The following is a 23,595-nucleotide window of genomic DNA, read 5'->3' as shown; positions in this document are numbered from 1 at the left end:
ACTGTGCTAGATGAACCAGCGGTCACCTCAAGTTAAGGCAGCTGAGATCCCCACTGGTATCCTGCAGGGCCGCTGCCTGTCAATGCAGACAGTACTGAGCTAGATCAGGCACCCCCCAACTTCGGCCCTCCACATGTTTTGGGACTACAATTCCCATCATCCCTGACCACTGGTCCTGTTAGCTAGGGATGATGGGAGTTGTAGGCCAAAACATCTGGAGGGCCGCAGGTTGGGGATGCCTGAGCTAGATGGACCAAGGGTCATTTCTCCTCAAGTGGCGGGGAGGGGCAGGACGACAATCAGGTGAGCTGTGAATTCTGGCTCTACCAGACTCAAATGTGCAATTTTAAATCTTGAGAATCTTATATAAAGATGCTTTGAGAACCTCTTGGGGCTGCACGAAACTGGTTGTGGCATTTCTAAACGAGAGAAGGAAAGGGGGAGAAGAAAGAAACAAATAGCCGCTCAAATCTATTCAGATGCTCCCTTCCCCCCAACATTTGTGGGGGAAAGAAAAGCAGATTGATATATATCTTTTTATTTTTTTAAAAAGAGCAAAAGCAGGTATCCATACAAAAAAAATGGCAGTGGTAAACAGCATCCCCTTTCGTTTAAAAGCCATTCAAACGCTGCATTCCACGGCTCTTTCCAAAAGCTTCCACAAGTCGTACTATCTTTTCGGCCAGTTATGCCTGAAGCCTCTGCAAATAGAATTACATTACAAATTCTTATTTCAGAATAAAGTTTAGCTGGGGACGTTCCAACCACCAGCTGAAGCTTAATTGCTCTCTTGATGCAGAATGTACTTTGGGGGAAAGCGTCCTTCCCTGCCCCCCCCACAACAAACAATGTTGAGGACTAGAAAGATTTGAAGTCGTATTTGCAAGGCAGCTCGACCGTTCTAGCAAACAACTGTCCGGACATACCTGTTGGATTTCCCAGCCATGTAGGACATGCTTTTTGTTCCGGCTGGTTGCTGGGCTTTGCCGGCTCCGGGAAACTTCTATGTTTGGTTTTTATTTTTGAGAGAGAAAAAGGCGGAAAGAAGGTAGTCATGTCAAAACAGCAGTTCTTGGCCCAAGGTCACCCAGTGAGCTTTATGGCCAAGTGGGGATTTGACAGCTGGTCTCCCAGGTCCTAGTCTAGCCTCTAACCACTACACCACTGGGCCTTTTAGTCCAGCATCCTGTTCTCACGATGCCCCCAAGGGGAGCCCAGAACCAGGACCTGAGCAGTCTTCCCCTCCTGTGTTTTCCAGCAGCTGATATTCAAAAGCGTTACTGACCGTGGAGGCAGAACTGAGCCATCCTCTGATATTAGCCTTCACGGGCTCACCTGCCTCAAGAGATTTATCAAAATTCCTCTGTGTGCAGAAAACAACATTACCTTGCCAGCTTGCTTGGAGGGATCAAACTGTGTTGAGGGTTTAGGCCTGCTGCTTCCTGAGAGAGAAAAAAAGGGGGGGAGATGGGGCAGAAGGCAAATCTTAGCAAGGGAGATCAATCTTGTGCAAAACAGATCATTTCAAGAGCCGTCAAGACCAGCAAAGTTTAGGCATGAATAAAAAGCATCGGCTGTAAACAACCATGCAGTGGAAGAATTCAGACAGCCAAGACTTCTAAAAAAGGAACTAGGCAATGTCTTATTTTGCCTTGGCATTGAAACAAAGCAGAGGGCGTAAACAAAACTAAACGGCAGTAGTAATAGCAATAAAATAAATAATAATGTTGGTGATAAAAAGGTTAGGAAGCTGCTGTACACAGACCATTGGTCCATACACTGGCAGCAGCCCTCTGGCATTTCCATCTCTCCCAGCCGTAGCTGGAGTGTCCATTGGGAATCGAACCTGGGACCACTGAGTTAGGCACCTTCCCCACACGTGACTATTGCATAAGCAGAGCCCTATTGGATCCTGAGTCTGGCCTCCTGAGCTCACGGGGGCCGACAGGAGCCTCACCGGCAAACACTTGGAGGTCGGATTTGCTGTAATCAAAGGGGGTGAAGGGCTTTGGAGTGGCCTCTGGCTCTTCCGGCTGCGGGGAAGCTTTGGGCTTCTTCTTCTCGGCCCGAGGGGTCTCGGTACCCGGATCAATTTCCACTCTTTCCCGCTTGCGTCCTGCTTGTTCCTGCTGTAAAACCGAAGGAGGGAGGGAGGAAGGAAGGGAGGAAGGAAGGAGTTTAAAAACATAGCCTGCAAGAAGAGGGCAGGGAAGGGCTGCAGCTCAGTAGAGGAACATCTGCTTTGCATGCAGAAGGTCCCAGGTTTAACCCCGGCATTTTTTCCAGGTGGGGCTGCACCTGTACTCCCACAGAGAATGCCCTCATCCAGGCTACCCCCTGGCACCCCCGAGGTCAGGGAAACTACCAAGGGGGCCCCCTTGGTTGATCTCAGCACCCGAGAGGGTCTGTAGGGAATACTCAGGTATTCAACGCCTGGGTTATTTAGGGTTATCAATGCTAGCACGAGCCCTTTGAACTGAGCTCGGAAACAAACTGGAAGCCAGTGCTGCTGATTTAGAGCAGGGGCTATATGTGACCCAAAGGGAACCCCGGCCAGTAATCCGGCCGTTGCTTTGATCTGCATTGTAGCTTAACAGTTATCAGACTGTTGGTTTATATGACCTGGGAGATCAGCGTTCGAATCCCCAACTCAGCCATGAAGCTCACTGGGTGCGACCTTGGGCTAGCCACCACCTCGCACGCAGCCTAACCCAGTTTGCAGGGTTGTTTTGAGGATAAAATGGGGAGGAGAATCATGTACACCACCTAGAGCAGTGGTTCTCAAAGGGCGTGACAGGAGAAGATGGAAAGAGGGTTGGGAAGATCCAAGGACAATCAAGGAAACATTTAAACTAGTATAGTATAGTATAGTATAGTATAGTATAGTATAGTATAGTATAGTATAGTATAGTATAGTATAGTATCCATTTTTTTAAAATAATAATTGCAGAATATGGGTAGATATCTTTTCAAAATCAGAGCAAGAGCATTAATGATACTGAGGACAATCCCAGTTGTGATTTTTTTTGTTTATCAATAGAGAAATACATTACGGAACAAACAATTTTTTAAATTCTGAAAGTGTGTCCCAGAGAAAAAAGTTAGCGAACCAGTAACTTACAGCCCCCCTTGGGGGAAACATGGCAAAGAAGATGGAGTAAATAAACACAAAACAAATGTGCTTGATCCTAGAAATTCTATAGATTGACCTCCATGTGAAGAATGTAAATAGTTTTAATGGGATTTTGAATGAGTGTAAAGTTAAGTGTTACTTCCTTGGATTATTGTCTACCTTGGTGGGTTGTTCATCATCACCAATACATTTATTGCACCAGCCGAAAGCCATGACAAATCCATACTTTTAAGGCTACGGCACCCGGTATTCCTGAGCTGTCTCCCATCCAAGTACTAACCAGGCCTGATCCTGCTTAGCTTCTGAGATCAGACGAGACTGGGTGTGTTCAGGGTAGTATGGCTGTAGATAACCACTCTTCTGAATTATGCTTTTTATAGGGTAGGACGCACTGTGGATGAGTTTATGGAGCCAAGGAGGCGGGGCCCCCAAAATCTAGATCTAGATCACTGGTCCTTTTACATGCAAGTCAACATTGAGGTTTTTTAAAATTGGGATACTATTTTTACAGATGAGTGTGGCTGGGGTGGGTCCCCAAATGTATGTTTGTGCTAAAAGATGGGCCCTAGATCTGCAAACGTTTAGTCGCAGATTAGATGCTGGGTCAGGGGACCCCACTTACCGCAACCAGCTGGCGGACAGAGACTGCATTTTCTGCTTTCCCTTTGCTTTCCTTCTTGGGGACTTCATTAGCCACTGGTGGGGGAATGATGGAAAGGACAAAGTTAGCACAAGGACTGCCATGATGGCACACAACTAGCAATGCATTGTGGTCAATCAGAGCTTTGAGAATCCAGGACACCCAAGTCTAGGGTTGCCATACGTCTGGAATTTCCTGGACGTAGCCAATATTCACGTAGCCCTCGTAATCACTGAAACGTCCCGGAAAATCAGGACGTGTGGCAGCCCGTGTCGGTAGTGTAGATTTTGGCAAATTTCATTAAAGCGATTTTAAAAAAACCCTTTGATCTGTAGAAAACGCAACTTGGAAAAAAAGAGAGAGACGATGCATGTATTTTTTTGTAAACTAAGAAATTTTTAATAAATTTTTAAAATAAAAATATATTAAAAACGAAACAAAAACAAACAGGCCAGCCTCGCACCTGTCTGCTGGTTCTTCTTCTTAGCAGATTGTTTATTTGTCCCCGCTTGAAGCTGGGCCTGGCTTAGGAGCTTCCACCGATTACTGATCTGGGGGGATGAAACACACATATACAGAAAAATTGCAACTCCGCCAATGTTACACCGTATTCTGGTGTATGTGGCCAAGCCAGCCCAATCTCCAAGGAGGGCACAGGCAGTAGCACAGTGGTTGAGGAACCTGCATTGTGTGCTGAAGGTCTCAGGTTCTATCCCTGGCAGATCCAGATACGGTAGGGAAACCCTGGGGAGCCGCTGCCTGTCAGTGTTGACAGCACCGAGCTAGATGAAGCAATGGTCAAGATGTGGTGTGAGGCAAATTGCCACCCACACTCCTGTTATTCTCCAGTTAACAGGATCAGGCCGCAGCACTGGAGGGAACCACAGCCCGAAGGCCAATGGCAGCCAGTGTGGACAACTCCGGCTTATAACCAGAGCAGGGGGCAGTTTTGTGAAATAACTGTTCTCACCTCGTAGATTTTCGATGACGGGTCAAACTTTGCCATCTGGGAGATATGAGCGGGGTTCTGGTCCGCTGGCAAATACTGGAGGGAAGGAAAAACACGACCATGGGAATATCTAGATTAGGGCTGGGGAACCCTCTTCAGCCCGAGGGTCACATTTCCCTTCCAAGTAACCTTCCGGGGGCCACATGGCAAAAGCAAGCAGAGCAATTACTGTTAATTTTGCCTTTGCCTAACTAGCTAGTTTCTTCTCTATCTCTCTCTGCCTGCCTCTCTCACACATACAGCCCTCTTTATCCTCTGTCCAGACAAGCAAGAATTCAAAGACATACTCAAGAGTTCAAAGACATATTCCAGCCAGGCAAAAGCGTTCAAGGGGGGTTTGGAGCAAGAACAGTGAAGGGGTGTGGCTTGGGGAGGGGCCAGAGGGGTGCACAGAGAGGTCTGAAGGGCCACAACCTGCCTGCTGCCCTGGCCAGATTCCCCACTTCTGATCTTTGACTAACCAGGGCCCACTTGCAATTGTAAGCTGTTTGGGGGAACCAATCCTGGATTAAAAGAAATCAGAATTCCAAGGGGCCACTTCACTCCCCCAACAGGATTCATGCAGCAGGAATCTATCTTGCAGTATTAATTCTGCAACACCTCCCCACCCAACTCCCAAGGAGTGGGGAGACTCACAAAGCCCCTAGAAGCAACAGCTTCCTAGCTGTGGAGTTTGTGCAATTCAGATGCTGAATTAACAAGCAATATATCCATTTACATATATAAACACATTGCCAAGACATAAAGAGAGAGAAAGAAGGGCAACATGAAAAATCTCTAGGTTTGCTTTTTTTGACAACTTGGAAACGTTTTCCCTCTCCCTACAAGAATGGCAGGAAAACATTACAGTAGGCTATGATTAAAATATGCATGGCCAATAGGTCAGAGATGATGGGAGTTGTTGTTTGCTTATTAACATTGGCTAGGTTCACACATAACGCTATGGTTTACTAACCCAGGGTTTAGTGTGGTGCAAACCCTGCCCAATGGCTTGTTTGAATGTTAGCAAACCATGATCTGAAGCCATGGTTTGTTGCTGTCTTTACCAACCTTGGCTTGTCTTAATTATAGCTTGGCATTATGCGTGAACCCAGTACCCTTTATCAACCACAGTTTGTTTGGCCGCCACACCCCAAAATACAAAGCCACAAGAAACAAGAAGACAGAACAGACTTTGGAATAAATGAGTTGTGGTTTGCTTGATCATCTGCGGTTAGCTCACAGTTGTTAAGCAAACCATGGTTGTAAGTGTTACATACGAGCCAAACCACTGGGTAGGTAAACAAGGGACTTTTTACCATTCGGAATGGGTTTTCGAAGGATTCCATGATCTGGCGGGCTTTCCGTTGGGTGACTGTCAAACTCTCGTCCTCTTCCTCACTTGCTTCCGTCTCCTTTGGGAAGGCAGAAATATGGATTAGTGGGACTAAGTACAGAACTGGAGAGGCCACCTTGGAAATCTCCTGAATGGGTTAAGATTGCATTTTAAATATCAAGAGGTCCGTCATCGTTCCCCCGCCCGCCCTTTTGCTTTAAAAGAACGGTAGGTACCGTATTTTTCGGTCCATAAGGCGCTCCGGACCACAAGACGCACTTGTTTTTTAAAGGGGAAAAACCAGGAAAAAAATATTTTCCTGGTTTTCCTCCTCTAAAAAACACGGAGGGGAGCGCTGGAGGGGAAGCCCCTTCTCCCTTCACAGCGGCTCATCCCCGCTTCCTTAAAGGGACATGGGGACGAGGGGAGAAGGTTTCTCCCCTCCTCCCCATGTCCCTTTAAAGCAACAGGGGATAAGCCTGCTTTTGGCGTCGGGGCGCAGGGTGGTGGAGAAAGCAGCAGCATCCCCGCTGTTTCCTCCACCATCCCATGCCTTGCACCGATCCCAAAAGCCTGCTTTTGGGATTGGCGGGCAGCGCGTGGGGTGGTGGAGGAAATCCTCTACCAACCTCCCTGCCGCCCACCGATCCCAAAAGCAGGCATCGCAGCTGCCTCCCCCCACCTCCCGCCGAATACGGCGGGGGATGGGGGAGGCAGCAGAGATGTTGGTGGTTCGTGCTAGCAGCTCCGTTCACGGAGCTGCTGGCACGATCCACCAACATCCCCTTCGCTTCTTGCCGCCTCCCCCCATCCCCCGTCGCGTTCGGCGGGACGTGGGGGGAGGCGGCGGAGGTGTTGGTGGATCGTGCTAGCAGCTCCGTGAACGGAGCTGCTGGCACGATCTACCAACATCCCCTTCGCTCCCCGCCGCCTCCCCCCATCTCCCGTCGCGTTCGGCGGGACGTGGGGGGAGGCGGCGGAGGTGTTGGTGGATCGTGCTAGCAGCTCCATGAACGGAGCTGCTGGCACGATCCACCAACATCCCCTTCGCTTCTTGCCGCCTCCCCCCATCCCCCGTCGCGTTCGGCGGGACGTGGGGGGAGGCGGCGGAGGTGTTGGTGGATCGTGCTAGCAGCTCCGTGAACGGAGCTGCTGGCACGATCCACCAACATCCCCTTCGCTCCCCGCCGCCTCCCCCCATCCCCCGTCGCGTTCGGCGGGACGTGGGGGGAGGCGGCGGAGGTGTTGGTGGATCGTGCTAGCAGCTCCGTGAACGGAGCTGCTGGCACGATCCACCAACATCCCCTTCGCTTCTTGCCGCCTCCCCCCATCCCCCATCGCGTTCGGCGGGACGTGGGGGGAGGCGGCGGAGGTGTTGGTGGATCGTGCTAGCAGCTCCGCTCGCCGAAAGAAGCTTCTTTCGGTGAACGGAGGTGCTGGCATGATCCAGCAACATCGCTGCTGCCTCCCCCCACCTTCCGCTGAACGCGACGGGGGATGGGGGGAGGCAGTGGGAGCGAAGCCTTCGCTCCATAAGACGCACAGCGATTTTCCCTTCCATTTTAGGAGGGAAAGAGTGCGTCTTATGGAGCGTAAAATACGGTAGTTGCTGATTTGTACTTCTGGTTTGGCTGGCTGTTTATAGCATTTTGATCCACTGTTGCTTTTATTAATAAACACAGTGGAAGCTTGGTTCTCAAACTTAATCCATTCCGGAAGTCTGTTCTTCTCCTGAAACCGTTCAAAAACCAAGGCACAGCTTCCGATTGGCTGCAGGAGCTTCCTGCACTCAAGTGAAAGCAGAGTCTGATGTTCGGCTTCCGAAAAACGTTCGGAAAACAGAACACTTACTTCCAGGTTCATTCATTCGTTTATTACAGTTATAAACCAGCTCGAGAGGCACATCTAAGGCAGCTTTCTCAAAAGTAAAATATGCATTTAAAACAATATACAATAAACAGCTTAAGACTTAAAATTAGGTTAAACACTTAAACACACGGGAACCTAAAAATTTAAAATTTGAGATACCGGAATGAATGACCCTATCAGCCTGGAGGCTCACTCTGATTATTTTCCCCACAGACTAATTTGTTCTGTTCACTTCGGGAGCCGATTTCGGGAGCAGCACATGGAAAACTTCCTGTCGGAGCGGTACCTATTTATCTACTTGCACTTTGATGTGCTTTCAAACTGCTAGGTTGGCAGGAGCTGGGAACAAGCAATGGGAGCTGACCCCATCGCAGGGATTCGAACCACCGACCTTCTGATCGGCAAGCCCTAGGCTCTGTGGTTTAACCCACAGCGCCACCCGCGTCCCAGTCCACCCGCCTCCCAGTTCTCAGAAACCTAACCTACATTAAAAATGCCAATGCTGGCTCTCAGCAGGAGGCAGGGCAGACTTGGCAACTCGTCCAACCTTTCCGTCTCCTCCTCTGCTTCTGAAAAGAGACGCACCTGCTCCCGGCTTAGCCCAGGTGCTGAATGACAAGAAGAGGGGGAAGGAAACAAAAACACAAGGAATTAAGACTACCATTTACTTTAAATTGCGCAGAAATTTATTTATTTATGCTACTACAGCAGCAGCAAGAGTGCTACTTGCCCCGAAGTGGAAAGAAGCAGAAGTCCCAGCAAAGGAAGAATGGATACAAAAAGTTACGAAATATGCAGAAATGGCAAAACTTACCGGAAGAGAAAGAAATCAAGATGACAAACTTTTTATAAAAAGAATGGAAATAGTTCATTGAATACTTACAGATAAATTGCAAACAGATTACTGTAATAACCTGCAGTTTTATAAGAGCATATATTTAAAGAAGATGAATAAATGAGTAAATTAAGTTAATTTGGATATGTAGAAGGCGTTAAAAAATAAATGTAAGGAACTGCAGAAAGAGGGGGAAGGAAGTCAAACTTTGAAATGTTAAATTGATTGTAAAACTAATGAAATGTATAAACTTGAAAAGTATAAATAAACCCTTTTTAAACAGACTAACATTTATTTATTACATTTTAATCCTCAAACAAACTTTGTGATGGGCACATGGTTCTCCTTTCCTTACTTTTTAACACTCATCTGAGGCAACTTAGGTTGACAGACTCTTAGACCCACAGAGTTATATAGGGCCCATCTGAACTATACATTTAAGGCTGTGCTAGACCACTTGAAACTGTCATGGCTTCCCCCATGGAATCGTGGGAGCCTGCCAACAAAGTGAACCAGTTACAGGGGTTTGTGTGCTTAGAACCCAGGGGTGGGGGGGTGGGGAATCCCTCTTCACCCCTCTTTCCAGACCCACCTGGATCTATGTGGTTCGGCTTCTCATCCTGAGGCACGTGCGAGCTGTCGTGAGGTCCAAACAAATGATTCTCCGGCTTCTGCCAAAGGAAATTAAAGATCCTAGTCCTCGTGATTCTGAAGGAAGTGCCAGTCACATAGGGAACTGCTTTATATCAGGTCAAACCATTGGCCCCTCTCCCTCAGGTTTACCTACACTGACTGGCAGGAACTCTCCAGGCGTTCAGACCTAGCTGGAGATGGAACCTGTGACCTTCTGGATGCAAAGCTACAATATCCAGAACCCTTAAACTTTTTATCTACTTACTGTTGGCAGGTAAATAGCCTTTAACCGCTTGCAAGCAGTACTTGCAGGATCGCTGTACCCACTATGTGCCCACCCAACTGCATTGATCTGTGGATGCCACATAATACTGTTCCTTATTTGGAAGAAACTGATCTTTTAGTGTGGCTGAATCTGAACTTTGGAACTCCCTGCCTATTGACACCAGGCAGGAGCTGTTGCTGCACTCTGTCTAGGCCCCCCGCCTATCCAAATACACACACACCAATGTGTTTCAATCTCTTACACTTCAGGTTAAATTATTTCAAGCTGTTTTTCTATCGATAATTTTAATATTTCCCTATAAGCCACTTAGATGTCTCACTCCAGTCAAGTGGTATGTAAATTTGGTACATGAAAAAGTAAAACAAATGCAAGATCAGCATCAGAAAAAAGCTTACCTCTGTATTTCGAAGAGGTCCTCTCTTTTTCACTCCAACTGCAATTTCAGACTAAGAGGGGGCAAGGAGAAATAATTATAAGGATAAAATTAAGATCACATTAAAGATCTCTTGCACACACATACAAACGCTCCACCCTGACACCTCCAGGTCTACTTCCCAGTCACTGGCTGAACAGCAATATCATCAGCAGTCAAGGAATGCCCATAAAAATTCTAACTGCTCAAGAAAACATATGCTAGACAGTGCATAATTTTATTCTTATTGCGTAACTGGTGCTAACTTGGCATAAGAGCAGGGTGATTTTAGAGAAGAGAGTAGGAACATAGGAAGCTTCCTTCTAGCAAGTCAGACTGTTAGCCCACCTACCTCAGTATTGTCTATACTGACTGGCAGCAGCTCTCCAAGAATTCAGAGACAGGAGTCTCTCCTGAAGGAGCGTCTCCACCTCCATCCTTCTGCCAGGACACTGAGGTCCAGCTCTGAGGGCCTTGTGGCAGTTCCCTCACTGCCAGAAGTGAAGTCACAGGGAACCAGCCAGAGGGCCTTCTCAGTAGTGGTACCCGCCATGTGGAACGCTCTCCCATCAGATGTCAAGGAAAGAAACAACTACCTGACTTTTAGGAGACACCTGAAAGCAACCCTGTGCTGGGAAATTTTTAATGTCCTATGTTTTATGTGCTGTAAGTTGCCCAGAATGGCTGGGGGGAACCCAGTCAGATGGGTGGGGTATAAATATTATTATTATTATTATTATTATTATTATTATTATTATTATTAACATTATTATTAATTATATTACTACTACTACTACTATTCTCCCAACTCCATGGAGATGCCAGGGATTGAACCTGTTCAGTTGCTTTGAAACACAGCTGTTCTGTACTTAAAACTGCCCCCCTCCATACCTTCAACAGCGGCATCTCTCTGGCCTGCTGGATGAAGAGGTGCATTTCATTGATCTGCTGGCGAACAAGGGGAGGAACTGGGTTGCAGCAGGCGATGATGCCCTGGGGCTCCCTGCAAATCAACAAAAGGAGCAGGACACTTAAAAAAAGATGAAACGCTAGCTGGTGACAATCATAGCATTGTGGAGCTGGAAGGGACAAAAAGGGTAATCAGGTCCAACCTCCAGCAATGTAACAACTACAGCAGCAGCAGCAGCAACAACAACAACAACAGGGTGTTGACCCCGAGGTGCTATAAGACCAGGAGGATCTTAGCCGTCCCAGAGCTGGTCATTAAAGAAATGTGGGTGGCGCACAGCAGAATGATGGAGCCGCAGACCAATCACAGGAGAAGAAGGAAGAAGAGCCTCAGGGGTGTCTGCAATGCATATCCCCAATAGAGATGTAAAGGCCGGAAGAGGACAGAGAAGGAAAGCAAAGAGAATTCCGATAGGAATGTTTTTCCTTCCTAGCTTCCGATCAGATTTTCTCACGGAAAACCCACCAGTTTGGGGGAAAGGAAAATTACTATTTGAGCGCCTGATTTCAAAATTCACCTGTTCACCCCATGCTTTCCCCAAAGAGGTGACCCAGCTAATGTTTTAAATTGGATCTACTGATTAGCGATGTATTCCGTGCATTTCTTTAATGGGGATGTCATTTGGCTTTGGCCAAATTCTGTTCGCGGCCATGATATATATTTTTTCCCAAGTGTTGGCAGCACATGCCTGTTTCTTTGTTGCTGCTGCTGCTGCTGCAAATAAACACCCATTCTTCCCCTTGCAAAGCAAAAGGCACACTCACTTGGGCAGCTCCTCCGCTATCTTGAGCAGCATATGGTTCGGCAGCACGTACCTGCGGGATAAGGGGAGAAATGAATGGTAGAATAGTATCTGAAGAAGTGTGCATGCACAAGAAAGCTCATGCCAAGAACAAACTTAGTTGGTCTCTAAGGTGCTACTGGAAGGAATTTTTTTTTGTTTTTGTTTTGGTAGAATAGTAGATTTGGAAGGGGTCCCCCAAAGGTCATTGAGTCCAACCCCCCCCCCCCAATGCATCACAGCTAGAGGATCACAGGCAGATGGCCATCCAACCTCTGTTGGAAAACCTCCAATGAATCAATAAATCAATTACTAACTAAATGTTAAATGCCACTACTTTCGCTATACATTCAGATCAGTCTTGTAAAGAGACCTGCAAAATATATTACTAGCTTTAATTCTCCTCTTCTCCTTCTAGAGAGGGATAGGAAGGAAGACAAGCCTGCAGGGGAGATAGAAACCTCAATTCCTACTATGACTCTGCCCACCTGTCAAACATGGTCTGTGGGGGAAGAGGTGGGTGGGTAGGTGAAATAATGATCTGCCCCCCTGGCCAGATCCAGTTCTCCACTGTTGGTAAAGGTAAAGGTAAAGGACCCCTGGATGGTTAAGTCAAAGGTGACTATGAGGTTGCGGCGCTCATCTCGCTTTCAGGCTGAGGGAGCCAGTGTTTGTCAACAAACAGCTTTCCGGGTCATGTGGCAAGCAGGAGTAAACCGCTTCTGGTTCAACGGGACACCGTGATGGAAACCAGAGCGCACGGAAATGCCATTTACCTTCCCGCCGCAGTGGTCCCTATTTATCTACTTGCACTGGCATGCTTTCGAGCTGCTAGGTTGGCAGGAGCTGGGACAGAGCAATAGGAGCCCACCACCGTTGCGCGGATTCAAATTGCCGACCTTACGATCGGCAAGCCCAAGAGGTTCAGTGGAACAGGCAGCTTTGAAAGGATTCCTATGCCCGGCAAGGTTCCCTCCCAATTCTAACAGTTCCCCTTTTATTTATTGCATTTTTACCCCACATTTCTCCCCCAAGGAGGCCAAGTGGATGGGTGGCTTGCCACTCATTTAATCCCAACAATGGCCCTGCAAGGTAGGCTGGATTGAGCGAGGAAGTGACTGGGTCAAGGTCATACCCAGCGAGAGCCCCAGGGCCAAGTGGGGACCAGAACCCGTGTCTCTCCCGGGTACTAGTCAGACACTCTAACCACTACACCACACTGCCCGCTCCGGCAGTCCCCTGTAAAAGAGCTCACCCCGTGCTCTCATCTTCCTGCCGCCCCAACTTGTCCCTCCAGGCAAAGAGGAGCCGGAAGGCCGCCAGCTGCTGGCTGTTGAGGTGCTTCTTCTGCTTCCGGTAGAGTTCCAGGTACGAGTCTTCGGTGAAGATGGGCTTGGTGTATTTCTAAGGGAGAAGAGGCAGGTGGAAGCAGCATGAGCGACCTGTAAGGACTTGTGTGCTGCTGCTGGCAGGGGGAATCCCTGACCCCCAGCTGCCTGGCACGGGTGGGAGTCCAGCGATGGCTGGCAGGGCAACAGGCTGGCTGCCCCCGTGCTAAACTCTCGTTTCCCAGCACCTGCTCAAAGCCTTCCATGCTGCATTTTCCTATCTGGGGGTGGAGGGTGTGTGTGTGTGTGTTCCTCTTTCGCTTGCATGCCTCTGCCCAACGCAGGGGGCTCACCTTCAAGCAGATGTCCTTGCTCCGCTGCCACACCACTTGGAGCTGCGCTGGCTGCCCGTTGGCCTTCTCCCAAAGCTCCTCCCTCACCCGGTCGTAGATGTACAGCAAGTAATGCGTGTCGTCACGGGCGTACTGGAGCATCTCCTCTGGGAGGGGTCTAGAGGAGAGACAGAGAAACATGGATTACGCAAGGAGCAGGGGAATCTCGGGTGTGGTGGTCAGGAGCGAGCCAGCGCTAAATCACACAAAGTGGAGTTAACACTTTATTAGCAAGAACGGGATCCACACATTTCACCTCCTTGGGAAATGATATATAATGAATTGAAAAGGATGTTCAAAATAACTTTTATTAAAAAACAAAAACAAAAAACAGAAGCTTTTCTTTTAGGAATTATAGGGACAAAACTAGCTAAATTGTATAGATATTTATTTATGTATGCTGCTACAGCAGCAAGAATGTTACTTGCCGTAAAGTGGAAAGAAGCATAAGTCCCAGGAAAGGAAGAATGGATACAAAAGCTTATGGAATAGGCAGAAAAGGTTAAACTTACCGGAAGAATAAAAAATCGAGATAACAAGCTTTTTTTAAAAGAATAGAAATGGTTTATTGAATATTTACAGATATATTCTAAACAGATAAAAACATTAGCAGGATTAGAGTAATAACCTGCAGTTTTAAAAGAGTGTATATTTACAGGTTAAACTCAAAAAATTAGAATATCATGGAAAGGTTCATTTCTTTCAATAATTCAACTTAAAAGGTGAAACTAATATATGAGATAGACTCGTGACATGCAAAGCGAGATATGTCAAGCCTTTATTTGTTATAATTGGGATTATTATGGCGTACAGCTGATGAGAACCCCAAATTAACAATTTCAACTTTGGGGTTCTCATCAGCTGTACACCATAACCATCACAATTATAACAAGCAAAGGCTTGACATATCTCGCTTTGCATGTCATGAGTCCATCTCATATATTAAACTCCAGTAGCTAATGAAAACAATTGCTTACATAAATGGATTTTCCCACGATATTCTAATTTTTCGAGTTTCACCTGTACAGTAGATAATTAAATGAGCAAGTTAAATGAACTTGGATATGCAGAAGGCATTAAAAAATAAATTTAAGGAACCGCAGAAAGAGGGGGAAGGAAGTCACGTTTTTTAAATGTTAAATTGATTGTAAAACTAATGAAATGTATGCATTTCAATAATAATAATAATAATAATAATAGAACGGGATCTGCACAAACTTGGTGGAGTATCAGGCTTAATGAGGACAGCAGCTCATCCCCGGTAGGTCTTCCCTCATGGATCACCTGCCAAGACTAAAAGTCCCCACCTCCCTCCAGCCATCTTTGTCTTCTCCTCTCTAGGGCTTTCCCTAAGCAATCAAAGACTGCGCCTGTGTGCCTATCGTTGCCCCTCCCGCTTCATGCCACTTCTGGTTCTGAGAGACCAGGGCAGATGGAAGCTTGTTGTACAGAGACCCACATTGGTATAACCTCAAGATGGGATTGGAGCATCCCAAATCTACCCCAGCCCTCCATACCGTATCCTCCAGTCCGCCAGCTGGTACTGTTTGTTGGAATCCACCTTGCAGTAGAGTTTGAGCAAATGGTCCAGGGAGTGCCGGCCGAGATTGAGGAGCCGAGCCGCCTGGTGGGTGTCGAAGACGTTCACCAAGTAGAGGCCGAAGTCTCGCTGGAGCCACTCCACGTCTGAATCGGCCCCGTGCAGGACCTGCAAAGCACCAAAGCCATAAATAGCGGGGGGGGGGGGTTGTCAAAAAGCTTCCCCATCTTCCCACCCACCCGTGTATGTATCCTTCTGATCATTCCAGGATGGCACTGCCTAGGCCACAGTTTCCGAAACTTGGGTCTTCGGCTGTTTTTGGACTACAACTCTCATCATCCCTGGTGGACTTGTAGTGAGGTTTAAGCCAGGCATAGGCAAACTTGGCCCGCCAGACGTTTTGGGACTACAACTCCCATCATCCCTGACCAATTGTCCTGTTAGCTAGGGATGATGGGAATTGTAGTCCCAAAACATCTGGAGGGCCAAGTTTGCCTATGCCTGGTTTAAGTTTACTGGGAAATGATATATAATGAATTGAAAAGGATGTTCAAATTAACTTTTGTAAAATAGCAAACAAGCAAGAAGCTTTTCTTTTGGGAATTATAGGGACAGAACTAACTAAGTTGTATAGAAATTTATTTATTTACAGCAGCAAGAATGCTACTCGCTCGAACGTGGAAAGAAGCAGAAGTCCCGGCAAAGGAAGAATGTATACAAAAAACTTATGGAATATGAAGAAATGGAGAAACTTACTGGAAGAATAAGAAATCAAGATTAACAATATTTTTAGAAAAAGAATGGAAATCGTTTATTGAATACTTACAGATAAATTGCAAACACATAAAAAACATCGGCAGGATTATTGTAATAACCTGCAGTTTTGTAAGAGTATATATATAAAGAAGGTGAATAAATGAGCAAATTAAGTTAATTTGGATATGCAGAAGTTGTTAAAAAATAAATGCAAGGAATCGTAGAAAGGGGGGGAAGGAAGTCAAACTTTGAAATGTTAAATTGATTGTAAAACTAATGAAATGTGTGAATTTGAAAAGTATAAATAACAACTTAAAAAAACAATTCCCACCATCATAGCTAGCAGGACTAGTGGTCAGGGATGATGGGGATTGTTGGGAGACCCAAGTTTGGGAAACTTTGGCCTAAGCACTTGAATTCCTGCATTCCTGGGGCACTGCAGTTCGCAGCCTTTTGCAAGGGTCCCCTTCCCCCCGGTGTTTCTACAGTTACCGTTGTCCCTGGACACAAGAGAAGATGCCAGATATGAGCTGGGAGCCCCAGAACATCTGGAGGGCCAAAGACTGCCCATCCTAAGGCTTACTGGCTTGGTGTCTGCTGCTCTACAGAGCCGTTAATGCAAATGGCCAAAAAGGGCCCTGCAGCTCATCAGCCCAGGTGATGTAAGGAACCAAGAGAGAGAAAGGAGAAGAGTTTTGGATTTAATATCCCGCTTTATCAGTACCCAAAGGAGTTTCAAAGCGGCTAACATTCTCCTTTCCCTCCCTCCCCCACAATAAACACTCTGTGAGGTGAGTGGGGCTGAGAGACTTCAAAGAAGTGTGACTAGCCCAAGGTCACCCAGCAGCTGCATGTGGAGGAGCGGGGAAGCGAACCTTGGAAGAAGCACCTGGACAACCTTGCTCGGTTTTATTTGCACCGGCTTGTTGTTTTAAGCTTGACTGGAAGAGCGGGGTGAAGGGCAAAACCAAACCTGACCCTGCTGCCATTTGTAAAAAGAAAGAAAGGGCCTTTCACCTTGACCACAGCAGGGTCTGTGAAGGTCTCGTTCAAGATATACAAGTCACTACGCAGCTCCAACGTGTCGATGATGAAATCTTCTGTCCGGGTGGAAATCTGCATAAGGCATGTCAAGCCCAGGAAACTCCGGTAGGAATGGTGCTGTGGAGGGCAGTGAGTGAGAGAGAGAGAGAGAGAGAGAGAGAGAAAGGAAAGGGGTCCATCAATTCACAGCAAAGGCAACAGCTCGCCTTCCCTGGGTGGGTAACTGGAAGCACTGTTTTCAGAGCTTGCTAAAAACATTTTTTTGTTTAGACAAGCCTACCCAGGCATGCAGAATGTCGATATATGTTTTAATTAGTTTTTTTAGTTTACGGCTGATTTTAATTTTTTGAACTTTTAACAGTTATTGTAAGGTTTTTCAGTGGTTGCTCATGAGTAACCAGCCTGACGCCAAGGTTTCTGAAACTAGGTTTCTTTATTGTGCAGATATGTACAGTGCAGCTATAAAAACACGTCTAGCTCATCCTTTGGCAGAGTCCAGGAATGGCCCCTTCCGGTTCTTTGCCCAGCATAAAAGCCGCAGGATGTGGAACCCCTGCCTATCCCCTCTGCGTCCTCCCCCCCCCCTGCACAAGTGGGGAGACAGAAGAGGTGCCTCTCTTCCAACCTCTGCTTGGTGCGAGGGCTCTCCTTCCCTGTCAAAGCCCTGACTCCTACTTCCCGGTCCGTCTCTCCCTCCCCACTAGAGGAACCACTGCCTTCCTCACCGGAGGACGATGAATTGCTAAGCAGTTGGGGCGGGGGCTCGCAATACCGAAACAGCCCTGGCAACTCTTTGCCTTGAGGTGAGGGCATAACCCTGACAGTTATTTTTGCTGCTTTTACTGACAGTGGCGGAGCTTCATGCTCCAGCACCGGGGGGCGGAGAGCAGGCGGGGGCGGGGCTGGCACACGTCCTGGGGGTGTGGCGTGCCGCCTGCAGGGGCGTGGCGCGCATCCTGGGGGCATGGCACACATCCTGGGGGTGTGGCACCCTGCCTGAAGGGGCATGGCACCCTGTGCGGGCAGGGAGGCAGCCGCGATGGCACTCCACCGGGATCGCGCTGCTGGGGGCGGTGCGCTCCCCCCGGCACTCATCTTCCTCCAACAGTGTTTACCAATTATGTCATTGCTTGTTTTTTGTGTTGTAGTTTTTTACAATCCAGCGATGCAAAAATGTTTTATGAAATAAATAAATCACCCGGCAGCATCTCCAGGTAGGGCTGGGAGAGACTCCCTTGTCTGAAAGCCAGGATGGCAGCTGCCAGTCAGTGTAGGCAATACCAAGCTAGATGGACCCGATCGTTTTGTATAAAAAGCAGCTTTCTGGGCTCGTATAGGACCACAGTTGCAATCTGTCAGATGCGTGAATTTGAAAGATTGTGGAATTAACAGAAGATCCAAGCTGAATGTGAAACCTCTAGATGTCACGCCCAAGCTATGAGCACTTCGCACCTGGATCTTCTTGTCTGGTTGCAAAAGTTTTGCTGCAGGACACACACACACAAAAGGGACAAATTCTTACCTCCAAGTCCAGGGCGAACTCTTTGCAGCCCACAAGCTTCTCGTTCAAGTCCACCAGCTCGTCCAAAGTGGAGATGAAGTGGCAGGGTGTCTCCTCCAGGGACCGGAACATCTGGGGGGGGGGGAGAAACAGCAAGGCATTACGGCTCAGCAGGCACGAGGCCAGAAGGCTTTAACATTTGTGCGTGATCTACTCAATGAAACATTATTTGAGAAAGAAAGAAAGAAAGAAAGAAAGAAAGAAAGAAAGAAAGACAGACAGACAGACAGACAGCTTACCTGGACTTGCGGCTTTTCAAGAAGTTCGGCTGGCGGTGAAAAATGCGCCAGTTCATACTGGTAAGGGTGAGCAAACCTTTTAGGATGAGAGGAAGGAGGAGGGAAAGTTAGAGAGCTCTGAGCAAGCTCCAGATGCAGAATCAATGGCCTAGGGAGATTTTTAGGCCTGCCAGGCCATTTGGGGACAAACCACACATACCTGCTGTATACCTGACGTCAAACATGGCATCACAGGTGTGGGGCAGGTACATAAGAACTCAAAAAGAGGCCCGAAACTGGATCTGGCAAAAGGGGGCCTCTCTAGTCCAGCCTCCTGTTCTTGCAGTGGCCAGAAAGATGCCCCAAAGCGAAGGCTTAAGCAGGACTTAAGCGCAATAGCAGTTCTCTCCTTACCTGTGATTCCCAATAACTGGCATTCAGAGGCATACAGCTTTGGACAGAGGCGGGAGAATGTAACCTTCTTGGCTAGTAGCCAATGAAGGACATGGTTGGGCCAAAGCAGGGTGTGCATGCCTCCACAATCAAGCTGATCCCTGGGTCCTGTGAAGCCTTGTGCTGGTCGTGCCGCCAGGCGTTTTGACAAGTGGGTGCCTTCCCCTGCCCCCAGTCAACTCGGGGGAACTGAAAGGCCCCGACCTGCTTGACCAATCGCTCTCTTACATGTCCTGCTCAGTCTGTTGGGTCCTCTGCTGATAGAGGAAGTCGGCCAAGGCAGCCGGCACATCCAAATCCTCCGGGCGTTCCTTCCGTTCCCGTCTGCTTTTTGAGAGCACTGGATGTCCAGAGAGAGAAAAAAAGGGTTAGAGGTGATGGATCTACTTTCTTGGATTTATTTATTTTTTAACTGGCAGCCTGCTGCTTTCCCTCTGCAATAATAACCTTTGCACTCTGAGCATAGGAACATAGCAAGCTGCTAGGGACCTTTTGTCCATCTTCCTCCGTCTACACCAGTGTTTCCCAACCTTGGGTAGGCAGCTTTTTTTGGACTACAACTCCCATCATCCCTAGCTAGCAAGAACCTTGGTCAGGGGTGATGGGAACTGTAGTCCGAAAACAGCTGGAGACCCAAGTTTGGGAAACACTGGTCTACACTGACCGACAGCAGCTCTCCAGGGCTTCAGGCAGGGAGTCTCTCTCAGCCTTGCCTTGGAGATGCCATGTCCTTACCTTCTGGCAGCGGCTTCAGAGCATTGGGCTTGACAAAGAGCTTTGGGACGAAGGGAGTGTTGGAGTTGTCCACCTTCTCACGGAACTTGAGCTGAGGGCGGACGATGTTCTTGGCGTGCAGCAGACGGAAGGTTTCTGACCTCGTTCGCTTGTTGGCTTCCCCGGTCTGCTGGAAGAGAAAAATCAGACAACCCCCTTCAGCCCTGACCGTTGGGGTGGGGGCTGATGGGAAATGTAGTCTGACACCGTCTGGAGGGCCGCAGGTTTCCCCACTCCTGGCTTAAAGAGAAAGAACCCCTTAAAGGACAAAGGAAGAATGGAAGCTTCTCACCTTGCGGTTCCAGCTGGAGACGATGGTCTTGGGAGGCTGCAAGCCCGAGGGGAGGATAGGTTGCTGGTTCTTGTTGACACCTGCTGCTTCATCCAATAGCATGCCCTGAAATTGCAGAACAGGAAGACTGTGTCAGGGTGCCACAGTGTGAGACCAGGGGTGGCAGGCGGAGGATGCAATTTTGGGGGAAGGACCTGGGGCTGCCTATGAAGGTGACTCGGAAACTACAACTAATCCAGAATGCAGCAACTAGACTGGTGACTGGGATCAGCCACCAGAACCGTATAACACTGGTCCTAAAGTATCTCCACTGGCTCCCAGCACGTTTCCAAGCACAATTCAAAGTGTTGTTGCTGACCTTTAAAGCCCTAAACTGCCTCGGTCCTGGATACCTGAAGGAGTGTCTCCACCCCCATCGTTCAGTCTGGACACTGAGGTCCTCCTCTGAAGACCTTCTGGTGGTTCCCTCACTCCAAGAAGTGAAGTTACAGGGAACCAGGGTGAGGGCCTTCTCAATAGTGGTGCCTGCCCTGTGGAACACTCTCCCACCAGATGTCAAGGAAATAAACAACTATCTGACTTTTAGAAGACATCTGAAAGCAGCACTGTTTAGGGAAGTTTTTAATGTATTATATTTTATTATGCTTTTATATTTGCTGAAAGCTGCCCAGAGTGACTGGGGCAATCCAGTAAGATGGGTGGGGGTACTATTATTATTGTTATTATTATTATTATTGGCACACTCAACATGGGATCCTCATGGAGCGGCAACACCTAAGTGTTCAGGGGTGGGTGAAAAGCACTGCACAAGGCCCGGCGATGCTCACCACTCTTTCTAGGATGGCATCATTGGCATCGACCAGCAGGTCAAACTTGTCTTCCAGTTCCGTGACCTTGCTCCGGTCCCGGAGGTGGCTGCGGCAGCCATGGTACTGCATCACTCTGCTCATGCTGGGAAGAGAAAAAAAAAGGGCGTTGTAGTGTGTCACACAATCCTCAGCAGCCTGTCTCGGATCCCCGAAATCAAGCTGTGACCAGAACCTGCAATCTTAGTCCTACAATCTCTAGTGATACAAGCACTTTGGTACATCAGCCCCTCTTGGCTCCATAGGTCATACTAATCTCCTAACCAGCTTTACTTGATGGCAATTTCCTTTGCCCTCCAAAATGCTAAGCTTAAGTAACCTGGGGCTCCTTCCTCCCTTACCTTATGTCATCTGGCAGTTTGAGAAAGCTGTGGTGCAAGATCTGTCCCTGCTGCTGCTTTTTCTGGCTCCTACTAGACCTAAGAGACAGCGGTGGTGTCTCCAGCAGCTGCCTCTCCCTTGGCTGGTCTCCTAACCCACCTTCAGTCTCCAACTGTGTGGAAACTCACTCATTCCTAGGAACTGCCTCCTCCCCCCACGGGGAGCTGATGGGGTTGTTGGGAGGGACAAGCAGCGCTCACTTGGGGGAGGGCATCAGCAAGGGTACAGCTCCCTCCCCCACTGCCTGTGTCACCATTGCTCAGGGTCTTCACCCACAGTGGCAGCCCCTGGGATCTTCCTCCTGTGTCCCAACCCTGAGCTTTCCTGGATCTCCTCTTCCAGACCCAACCAGTTCCTGACAAAACAAGACTGATGAGGAGTTTATTAATATAATTAATTAATTAATTAATTAAATTTGTATAGCGCCCTACACCCATAGATCTCAGGGTGGTTCACATCTTGGGCACACTGGGCAAAAGCAATGTGCAAAGTGCCCCAGCTTCAAAAAAATATGTCAATCTTGGCATCACAACCAGCCTGCAAGAGAGCAGCAAGACTCACCAGTGCAGCAACCGATCCCCTTGCATTTCGCAGAAGGTCTGGAAACCAGGAAAACTGCGGTAGAAATCGTATTCATCTCCGGGCTGAGGGAGGCCACCAGAAGCCTTGGTGGCTGACACCACCGTGCCAAGTGCATGCTGGACCATGGAGAAAAGGACAGTGCAGTGGTAATTGCCGAACAGTTTTATGTATTTATTTCACCAATGAAGCAAGGCAGATGCTTGACAACTAAGGTACAACCCTTAAATACCAGCTACAATAAAAAGCTCCTTTCAAGCCCAATTTCCACAGGGAGGGGGAGACATTGTGTGGGCACATTGGAATACCGTGTACAGTTCCGGTCACCTCAACTCAAAAAGGATATTGTTGGGAAAGGTTGAGAAAAGGACAACATTTTTTACGAGGAAAGGTGCAGAGTTTGTGCCTTTCTACTTTAAAGGCAAGAGGCAACATGATAGGAGCATGTAAAAGTATGAACGGCAGGGATAAATAGAATAGATTCTCTCTCCCTCTCAGCATTAGAACTCATGGCCTTCCAATAAAGCTTAATTGTGGAGGATTAATACTACAAAAAAAAATTGTACACTGCTTTGACGGTGGGTTTTTGCTTTTGCTTTTTTACAATGAAGCGGTGCATAACTTTCATGAAATAAATAACTAAAAAAAAAAAAAAACACCTTCCAGTAGCACCTTAGAGACCAACTAAGTTTGTTCTTGGTATGAGCTTTCGTGTGCATGCACACTTCTTCAGATATCTGTAGAATATCTTCAGTATCTGAAGAAGTGTGCATGCACACGAAAGCTCATACCAAGAACAAACTTAGTTGGTCTCTAAGGTGCTACTGGAAGGAATTTTTTATTTTGTTTTGACTATGGCAGACCAACACGGCTACCTACCTGTAACTAAAAAAAACCAAAATTAAATGCATTTTCCTATATCTTTCCCCACGCAATCACGCTGCTGGGTCGCTCAAGAGACTACAAATCCCGCCATGCTTTGCTCTTCCAAGCAAGCCTAGAGGTACCCGTAGCGATTTCGCCTTTTCCCGAGTTCTCCCCTTCTATACCTTCACGAAAGAATCGGCATCTTTGAACCCAGGCAGCACGGCGTCCGCTGCCGCGTCGCTCTCTGCCCCCGGCGGCTCGGCGTTGTTGTCTGTGCCGCCACCGCGCTCCTTCGCCGCCATTTTCCTTTTCTGTTCCCAGCTGCCGCTGCTTCACCACTCAGTGGGCCGCCGCCATATTGGGATCGCACTTTCCTCAGGAGAGAGCTCATCTCGTTTTTCTCTCGCGAGAAAAACGAACCACAGACGTAATGACTAGAGGTGACTACTTATTCGAAGGTCACATTTCCGGGTTCACTTGGAGGAGTTTTTTTGAGTGCGTGTATGTGCATCTCTCTGCGCGCGTGTGTATGTGTGTGTGTGTGTGTGTGTGTGTGTGTATACATATACATACATATATATATGTAGTTGTTGTTTTTTTTGTGTGTGTGTAGATAGACGCAAATACACATAAATAGCAAAGTAGAATGGAAGCTTTTTGC

General features: G+C 47.8%; 1 protein-coding gene and 1 pseudogene across 2 annotated transcripts; both read right to left on the bottom strand.

Annotated features, from left to right (window-relative positions):
- Nucleotides 1-546: 546 nt before the first annotated feature.
- EXOSC10 (exosome component 10) lies at nucleotides 547-23,271 on the bottom strand. 2 transcript variants are annotated; one of them, XM_033159502.1, is made up of 25 exons: nucleotides 23,117-23,271; nucleotides 22,050-22,186; nucleotides 21,069-21,192; nucleotides 20,242-20,346; nucleotides 19,911-20,079; nucleotides 19,404-19,515; nucleotides 18,744-18,819; nucleotides 18,466-18,576; nucleotides 16,917-17,060; nucleotides 15,121-15,311; nucleotides 13,565-13,721; nucleotides 13,139-13,287; nucleotides 11,867-11,917; nucleotides 11,024-11,135; nucleotides 10,116-10,166; nucleotides 9,394-9,472; nucleotides 8,453-8,574; nucleotides 6,081-6,176; nucleotides 4,744-4,818; nucleotides 4,237-4,324; nucleotides 3,756-3,829; nucleotides 1,958-2,129; nucleotides 1,387-1,442; nucleotides 927-1,003; nucleotides 547-701 (listed from the first exon to the last, which is right to left on the bottom strand). In XM_033159502.1, the coding sequence occupies exons 1-25, from the start codon at nucleotides 23,234-23,236 to the stop codon at nucleotides 671-673; spliced, it is 2,679 nt and encodes an 892-aa protein (XP_033015393.1). In that variant the 5' UTR covers nucleotides 23,237-23,271; the 3' UTR covers nucleotides 547-670. The 2 variants fall into 2 exon arrangements, with proteins under 2 accessions (XP_033015393.1, XP_033015394.1); XM_033159503.1 differs by having other exon boundaries at nucleotides 19,911-20,076.
- On the bottom strand, nucleotides 3,365-3,483 carry LOC117052524 (annotated as a pseudogene).
- Nucleotides 23,272-23,595: the final 324 nt, after the last annotated feature.

This window comes from Lacerta agilis, chromosome 8 (genome assembly GCF_009819535.1).
Source record: "Lacerta agilis isolate rLacAgi1 chromosome 8, rLacAgi1.pri, whole genome shotgun sequence".
NCBI lineage: Eukaryota > Metazoa > Chordata > Lepidosauria > Squamata > Lacertidae > Lacerta > Lacerta agilis.
Note: the sequence above shows the minus strand (reverse complement) of the source record. Positions and strands in the feature narration are given on the sequence as shown.

Bases quoted from the DNA above. Each gene is read 5' to 3' on its own strand.
- EXOSC10 (XM_033159502.1), bottom strand. From the start codon at position 23,236: ATGGCGGCGAAGGAGCGCGGTGGCGGCACAGACAACAACGCCGAGCCG. The intron at 18,820-19,403 runs GTAAGAGAGCGA...TCATCCTAAAAG, and splicing joins CAACAGACTGAGCAGGACAT to GTTTGCTCACCCTTACCAGT. The intron at 6,177-8,452 runs GTAGGTTAGGTT...GCCTTCCCAAAG, and splicing joins CCAGCATTGGCATTTTTAAT to GAGACGGAAGCAAGTGAGGA.